The sequence below is a fragment of the Nannospalax galili genome, unplaced genomic scaffold (genome assembly GCF_000622305.1).
Source record: "Nannospalax galili isolate Female #2095 unplaced genomic scaffold, S.galili_v1.0 scaffold125, whole genome shotgun sequence".
NCBI lineage: Eukaryota > Metazoa > Chordata > Mammalia > Rodentia > Spalacidae > Nannospalax > Nannospalax galili.
The window spans coordinates 790680-799973 of record NW_008354705.1 but is presented as its reverse complement, the minus strand read 5'-3'; the positions used below and the strand labels follow the sequence as shown (position 1 = coordinate 799973).

The window sequence follows — 9294 nt, the reverse complement described above, 5'->3', positions numbered from 1 at the left end:
TATATATATATATATATGAGAGTTCTACCTGTAGAACAGAAAGACCAGCTTAAAAAGCAAATGCTGCTGTCAGCAGACCAAGGTATCTTAGCACCACCTACCTGATAGTCTGTATTTATCTGAAATGCACAGCAAATGGAAGTCAGCTTGGGTTCCAGTTTCTTGTAGTGGAAATAAAAGAGCTCACCTTCTCAATATTTATCTGATGTTTTCTTAACCTCTCCAGGTCTGTCGGGATCACTATCTTAGTGAACTTCTGGATAGCAGGTTCCAGACGGCGTAACTTCACCTTTTCTTCGTCTTCAGACATCCTAAGACCTGTTGAGTCTCTTCTACTTGCAGCAACTGTCCTTTCCACACATACAGAAACGCCTAAAAGGGAAATATTTCCTTGAGAATGTTTTTACATCAGTTTTCATTCTTTTTAAAAATCAACAATAAGTAAACAGTTTACTAAATATATATTCAACTCAATGCTGAACTTGAATGGCTTGGTTTTTCTTTATGAAATGATGTATTTTAAAATATTCACTTTATGAAAGTAACAAGTCTATTTTTTCCCCCAGACAGGGTCTCATTTAGCCTATGCAGGCCTCCAACGCACTACATAGGTCTAGGCTGGCCTTGAAATCCTGATCGTCTTGCTTCCACCTCCTAAGCTCACTCTAGAACATTTGGAAAATATGAGTAAATGGAGGCCAGCAAAATGGCCCAGAGGGTAAAGAAGCTTACTACCAAGTCTGACAACCTGAGTTCAACACCCAGGACCCTCATGGTAGAAGGAAAGAACCAACTTCCACAAGCTGCTCTCTGACATCCCCATGAATGCCATGGTGTATGCACACCTACCTACCTACACACACACACACACACACACACACACACACACACACGTGCGCACATACACATAAAACAAATAAAAATGTAATAAATTATCTTAGAATACAAATTCAAAATTCTATATGTCTACTATAATTTCTGAATATTGTTTACTGACAAAACTGTACTACCAGGCTTCAACAACAATGTGAAATTTGGCATTGTTTCTATAATGTGAGTTTGCCATTCACTCCCTTTCCAAATTCTCCAAAGTGTTTCAATGTAATCATGTTACTTCTGAAAGAAAGCAATAAATGCTAATAAAATATTTTAAATAAAAAATATAATAAATTTTTAAAAAACAAAATATAAGCAAATGAACGGACTAAAATAAAACTAATGGGGCTAAAGAGATGGCTCAGTGGTTAAGAGCATGTATTGCTCTTGGAGAGGACCAGAGTTCAGTTCCCATCACCCATATCAGATGGCACAAAGCCACCTGTAACTCCAGCTCCAGGTGATCTGAACCCTTTTCTGTTCTCCATGGGCATCTGCACTCACATGTACATACAGGTACACGAACACATACACATAAATAATATAATAAATCTTTAAAATAAAATAATGTAAAATTAACAATGATCTCCTCATCCTCAATTAACTATTCTTTACATTTTAGTAACTGTCTTCTAAGGTCTTTTTTGATGTAAAATATGTGTGTAAACAGCTTTCAAAAATTAGGAGTACTTTTTGATATATTTTGAACATTGACTATCCATATATCCATCTTTTAAAAATTGTTAAATAGCAGAACTTGAAGGAAAAATTTTGTCCTTAACATTGTTTGTATCAAATTCCACTTTCAATGCACCATAATGCAACTCTGATTATATACTTCAAATATACCAGAATATAGAACTCCTCTCATTATTCTTCTGTAAATCTCCTCCTTTTATAACAAAGTGATTAGTACTGTCTACAACTCACACAAATGACTAGTGGCAGGACTCCAAAAAGAACCAGATTTCTGGGCTGTCAGAAAGGCTCAATAGATAAAGGCATTTGCTGCCAAGCCTGACGACCTGAGCTTGATACCCAGGTCCCACATGACAAAAGGAGAGAACCAACTCCATCAAGTTGTCCTCTAATCTCTACATGCATGCTATGGCACATGCATCTCACACACACACACACACACACACACACACACACACGCACACAAATAAATAAATAAATAAATGCGTTTAAAAAATTTTTAAGCAGCACCTTTTCTACAGATATAAGCAAATACTTTTTCTATTTTACCAGCAGAATTCTACCAGTGGCAGAGAAAGGTCTAACATATGCCTTTGGGGCCAGGACAGGGAAAGGTAGAAACTGGAAGTGAGCATGTCCCAAGACCCCATCTTGACTTTAACTGGAGAAATTTCACTTACATCAATTTTTATTAATTTGAGCTTCTAGTAGATCTTATATGAATAGTGTGCTCCACTGCTTAGAAACTTAACTCTCATGGGTTATGGTTTCTTAGCCCAGGACACACAAAGAAATGTCTTCATATATAAACTGTGAGACCCTGAGCCTCTAGAATCCATTGTTTACATGAGATTCTCAGAGATCTATTAACACAAAACATTAAGACCCACTGTTCTAAATAATATTCCACAGTTGAAAATCTTGAGGCACTAGTTATTAAAAACTGCTGCCATTACCCATCCACTAGTAACATGGTTCTTACATCCCACATAAGGTCTCAAGGAAAATTTCCAGGTACCAAAAACATACTTAAAACTGAGCGACAGTAGTGGACAGGAATGGGGAGACACAAAGAGAAGTGCATTACCAAAAGAAACAGACCCAACAAAGCATGGAAAATAACTAAGGGCCTAGAGAGAATAAAGTGATCCAAAAAGAGAAGCAATGTTTATTTTTAAATATACAAAGACATAAATGAAGGGACAGACTTTTAAAAAGACAAAGGAAGGAATGGGCTCTTAAAAAATAAAACAACAACAACAAATAGATAATGTTCCTAAAGAGTTAACAGGCCAATCCGAATATAAAGCAAGTAAAAATTCCAGAATGAAAGTCTCAAAAGATGAGCTAAACAGGAAACCACACCCAGTGGGAGAGGATCACTGAATGGGGGGTGTCATCCAGAGCCTGAAGGAGAAGAAGATGAAGAATACTATGAGAAAGGACATGAAGAGTGAAATGACAAGTTCAGCATCACATAGGAATACAGAAGCCATCAGCAGGAAGCGTTCAAGAGAATATGCTGAGAATGAAGGCATGACATCTCAGGTTGAAACAGCTCAGAAGCCTGCTAGCACACGTGAAAAACAACTACACACATGATAGGAAATTAGAGTACATCAAGGACACTGAAAAAAATCTTACAAAGCAAACCACAGATAACAGATAAATGAAAACAACAAAAGCAGCCAACTTTTCATCAAAGCAATATATCAAAAGATAGGATTACTTCAAAGTGCTGAGGGAGTTGGTGTATGCCCAGGTAAATTATCATTTACACTAAGTAAAAATAATTATTTTCAGACATGCAAAGACTGAGTTTATTAACAAACTCCTCATTAAAGGCACTACTAAAAGGTGTGTGTGTGTTTGTGTGTGCACACGTGCATGTGCATGCCTGCCTGCATGTATTTCTTTTTGGTACATCTTAGGATCTCCAGAATCTTTTATGGTATCTAGCAGGTAACATGTGGTTGAAAAATATTTCCTGAAAGGCTAAATTCATTCTTCTCTTCCTCAAAACATCAAATGCTACAGAGCATTATAAAAACATATTTTAACAGTAAAGAAATAAGCCCAAAGGAGTGGAATGGCCAGGAGTGACTAATACCCGATTACTGACTGATTGAATGGATTTATTTTCAATAACATAAGTATACAAAAATGTTGTCATGTAAACAATTTTTATTATGTTCCTGCTTTTAGCAGCATGGTGTTACATTTATATTTTGTACTCTAGTCATCCACTGTTAGCTATTTAGGTTAATGCCAATTTTCCACCATTTTAAACTATGGTGTAATTACTCCCTTCATACATAAATCCATACTGCCATCTATGAGTATTCTTTTTTAAAAAAAAGTTATTTTTATTTTATATGTATAAGTGTTTTGCCTGAATGCATAAGTAAGTGCGCCATGTGCGTGCAATGCCCCACAGAGGCCAGAAGAAGGTGTTGGAGCCCCCTGGAACTGGAGTTACAGATAGTTGTTAACCTCCATGTGGGTGCTGGGAATCGAACATGGGTCCTCTAGAAGAATAGCAAATGTTCTTAACTGCTAAGCCATCTTTCCAGACCCTATGACTATTCCTTTAAAATAGGTACCTAGAGCCAAGCACACACCTTTAATCCCAGCACTTGGGTGGGAGAGGTAGGTGGATCTCTGTGAGTTCAAGACCAAGCTGGTCTACATAGTGAGTTCCAGGCCAGCTGGCACTACAAGGAGACCCTATCTCCAAAAGACCAAAAAAGGCACCTAGAAATAGAAATATTAGGAGACACAATTTAAAAGTTAAAATAAATATATACATTGCAAATATGCCATGTTATGCCTGTTTATAGTCCCACTAGAAAGATAACAAAATAACTATTCATATTCTAATCAATGATTGATTGATGAAAAAAATGTTGTCCCAAGAGACTTTCCTAATTCATGGTCTCCTCTTAGCTAGTATTTTTCTCTAAAGTTTTCTATTTTTACACAATTTATAACCTATAGAAGTGACAGCATAAGATTCAAATAATTGGAGACATTATAATGTTATTGTAACCTAACACTGCTCAGCAGGGGATCAATTTATAAAATAGCTCAAATGTTTGTTAGCTGTTATAGGAAGATCTCAGTTCAATATTAAAATGTGGCTTAGAAGTGCTGTTGAATACTGAAAATACATTTCAGCATCTTTTTAGTCATAAAATTGGAGCATATTAAATTATTAAAACATGAAGATTAAAAACACACTAAGGGTCAGAAAGTTACTGACTAGCCTGGACAAGTGTACCTTTCACCCCTCATCAAAGAAGCTTCTTTTTGCAACAGACAGAGACTATTACAGAGTTCCACAATTGGTCAAATGCAGAGAATACATGTCTGTGAGACACTTAACCCTAAGTGACACATCTTCAATGTAACCTCTACACATAGGATGAATGCATCTCTCAACTCTCACCAGAGAAGTTTCCTTTTGCAGCAGATGGTGATGAACACAGAAACCCACAACTGGCCAGTGAGCAGAGAACAAGAGACCAATGTACTTATCCATGAATAGGACATCTATTTCACACTTCTGCCTCCCAAGGCTCAGGGATCACTTTAGAAGAAGAGGCGGAAAGATTGTAAGAGCCAGTGGGGGTGGATGGCCACAAGGAAACAGTCTTCCAGACAGCTGGTCAGTTATGCATATGAATTCACAGCAACGGTGACAGTATTTACAAACCCTACATAAGCTCAAACCAGACAAAATTCCAGCACAGACATGGGAAGTGGGTAAGAAATTCCAACCCAACCTAAGGAACTTCTGGCATTTGATGGCTGCTGGGAGCGGGAAAGACAGTGATGGGACTCTTATTGGACCCAGTGGATGGACCCACATTGAAGACATTTAGGGACACAAATCAGACTCTACAGGCTGTATTATATTAAATTGGGTGGGTGTAGTGGGGGGTTATGGATAAGGGAGGGGATCAAACTATATTGTATGGAAATTGTAAAAATTCAATAAAAATATATACATAACAGAATGTATATAGATCATGCAAAAAATAGAAGATGCATAATTAAATGTGAATTTCAGATATATAGAATAAATACTTGGTATGTGCTTACATTAACACACCACACACACACACACACACACACACACACACACACACACATCTCATATCTGTAAAAATTTCCAAGAAAAACAAAACAAAATATACAAAATGCCTAATTTCCCAAATTTCTGTGAAGCTGTTATACTGTTTTTAACATTTAATTCTTTTGTTTTGTTTGCTTGAAGACAGCGACTCCCTGTAGCCCCAGCTGGCCTGGAACTCAAAAAAGTAGACCAGGCTGGCCTTGAACTCACAGAGATCCAAATGCCTGTTTCCTGAGTGCCACCATGCCTGGTTTTTTAGCATTTTAAAAAAGTATAAAATATTTCATGATGAAATTCTGTCATGTGGTGATATGTAACTATTTGCCCTCATCAAAACCCATGAAACTGTAGACCACAAAGACTGTATATTACTCTATATATTTAATAGACAACCAACATAGGAGAGATCTAAAATTAAGAATAAACTATCAAAAATAATATTGTATTACACATGAAAAGACATGGGAAAGAAGGCAATTAAAGAAAGCAACAATAGTCAACAGCTGCACTGAAGACTCTAAGGCTAATGATGAAAACAGAGGTACTGTGCGCTAACAAACTTGTTCCCTCAGTAGTCTAGGTTAGAAATCCTGAAATTACTGTATGCAGATACCAAGACTGAACCAATAAGAAAAACATTTCACAGAAAATGAGTCACAGTCCTCATTGCCAGAGAAAGAGGTAACAAAAAGGGACAGCATCAGGATGAACTTGGTGGTATGGGAAGAGAATCAGAGACACTGGCCTACACTTTTATTTTTTTAACATACACAAAAAGAGAATAAATATTAATCCTGCATGCATCTGTGTGTATATGTGTTTTCTGCTGTCTTCTATGAGGCTCTGGAGACAATGATACCCTAAAAGCTATGAGCATACCAGACCACAGATCTTAGTACCTAATAACATCCTGAAGGACATGGGGAGGAAAGCAATAGGGGAAGGCAAACCAGGAGTCCTTGGAGAAGTGGCTGATTCCAGGACTGGGACAGGGAAAATGCAAGGGGTACAGAAAGCAAGGTCACCAACAAAATAAAAGCTCCTAATGGCCAAAGTGGGAATAATTTGATACATGAAGTGAATACCAGAACAGCAGAAAAACAAATACTTTGATTTATGCTGAGAAAAATAACTTAATACAAATAAATGAATGGGGAGAATGGTCAGTTCTTCACTAGAGAAGAATTCAAATCAGGAAAGGAGAAGGAAAATAGATCACCATTATAATACTATGGTAATAGCACGGTTGATTTGAAGAATCCCAAGTTTAACTAAGTGATGAAGACTAACATCATAATCAATAAGCCCAATCCTGAGGTACCCTGATGAGATAAACTGAAAAGTGCACTTACACTTACAGGTATTCTTAACAAAAATGACTAACCATTTAATCATGACAAACTTTTGGACAAACCCCTATTTTAAAAGACACTACATAATAATCCAAATTCTTCAAAAGAGAAGTTTGGAGCTGGAGAGATTGCCTCAGAGGTTATAAGCACTGGCTGCTCTTCCAGAGGACTGGGGTTTGGATCTCAGCACCCATAGAGTGGCTAACAATCAACTGTGGCTCAGTTCCAGAGTATCTAAAGCCCTCTTCTGGCCTCCACCGGCACTGCACACACATAGTGCACCAACATAAATGCAGGCAAAACCATACAAATAAAAATAATTTTTTAAAAAAGTAAAAAGATCGTAAAAGTCATGAAAAGGCTGTCACAGGTGGCTGGAGAGATGGCTCTGCAGTTAAGAGCACTGGCTGTTCTTGCATAAGACCCACGTTTGATTCTCAGCACCCACATAATAACAACTGTAACTTTCAGGGGAATCCAACGCCCTCTTCTGACCTCCATGGGCATTGCACAACATGGGTGCACTTACACACATGCGGGCAATACACTCACACACATTAAAAAAAAAAAAAAAAAAAAAGACTGTCACAGACTGGAAAAGGTGATGGAGCCATATGTATAAAGTGTGAGGTAGGGTTTTAGATTCCATCCTAGAATGCAGAAACGACATTACTATGAAAAGAATGGAATCAGGAGAAACACACACAGTTAATCTGGCATTTATTTGTTGCTCTTAATGAATATACTATGTATGTTGTATAAAATATTAGCATAAGGGAAGCCATAGCATTTCCTGTGCTGTGCAACTTCTCTGTAAATTATTTCCAAGTGAAGTTTTGTGTTTTTGTGTATGTACACTAAAATGAATGACAGAAACATTTCGATGCCAGGACTGCAATCATCTGCACAGCACACACACACACACACACACACACACACACACACACACACACACTTGCAGCGGGAGGTGCCAGGAGTGTGCCAGGTGCTTCACAAACTTGATCCTTTAGTGCTTACAACTAAAAAAGTAGGGTACCTAACACTCAGGTCCCCGTTGAAGAAAAAGTACTGAGAGGTGACGTCAAAATCACTCAAGAGTTACTTATAAACGAAAAAGCCCCCTTTCCATGAGAAGCTCCCACCACTACCCCGCTGAGAACCGATCCCGGTGAGGGGCGGTCATGGGGTGGCGCCCGGCGCTTCGGGCCTCTGCCCGGCGCACGGGTGTAGCATCGCGGGCTACGTCAGGTCAGTGTCCCTGTGCTCTCCCCGCCTCCCCCGTGCCCCAGCGTCGCGTCAGGCCTCGCCGAGTCACCCGGGGGCGCACCTGGGCCCCGGTAGCAGGCTGGGCGGGCGACCCCGGCCATCCCGAGCCGACGCGGGCCACTCCTCCACCGCGATCCCAGAGGGAGGCCAGCCTGCTGCCAGGCCGCGGCCTCCCCGTGCCCCGCTCGGGACAGCAGCTTAAAAACCGAAACCCCGGGAGGCTCGGCCACTCCTGGGGGCCGCCGCGACACTCGCACTTCCGACCCGAAGCCGCGCTTCCCGCCGGACACCTCTTCCGCCCGCGGACAGCCGGCCCCGGGCACAGCGCGGCACAGCGTTCCCCAGGCAGCGGCTAGCGAGCCCCTTACCTCCCGCCGGGGCGCTCGAAGCTGGTCCGCGCGTAGTGCGCAGGCGCGGACGGGACGGGGGCGGGGCGTTGCCAGGAGCGGGGCGTCTCCAGGGGCGGGTCTACTGGCTCCGCCCCTGCCGCCTGCAAGCTAGCCTCCTGGAGTGCAAACTCAGGCCAAGTCTGTTTTAAAAGGGATCTTGATTTTCTTCGTGGGATTGGGGCACTGCAGTCCGGAAGAAAGAGTCCCACCTGCGTTTTGAAGGTCTTGTGTAACGTGTTTTAAGACAATCCACTTTTGGATAGTCTCTGCATTTTGCAGTTTTCCTGCACAATTTCTTTTGCAGGGGCCTGGAGAGATGGCTCAGCGGTTAAGAACACTGGCTGCTCTTGCAGACCCCGGTTCGATTCTCAGCACCCACATGTGTTCATTAAATTTTATTGCCAGGCTGCCAACAAACTAAGCTCAGAAAGGTATGCCTTCCCCCCCTCACTCCCAAAGCCTGTGAGTGGACAGGACAGGGGTCTTGTCTTAACAGTAATAAGCAAGGATATGGGAGCTCAGATGAACTGTAGTTTAATCCAAAGCCTGCTGGAGTGTTTAGGCATGTGTCCTT

General features: G+C 40.6%; 1 protein-coding gene across 2 annotated transcripts in view; it reads right to left on the bottom strand.

The window, feature by feature from the left end:
- The window catches only part of Stx17 (syntaxin 17), a 64639-nt gene extending 55897 nt beyond the window's left edge, over positions 1–8742 (bottom strand). Inside the window, exons 1-2 of one of the 2 annotated variants that reach the window (XM_008851896.3) lie at positions 8700–8742; positions 188–372 (exon numbers count right to left, since the gene is read on the bottom strand). In XM_008851896.3, coding sequence (XP_008850118.1) covers positions 188–310 — 123 coding nt within the window. In that variant the 5' untranslated portion in view covers positions 311–372; positions 8700–8742. The other variant, XM_029555429.1, reaches the window with a different exon arrangement.
- Positions 8743–9294: the final 552 nt, after the last annotated feature.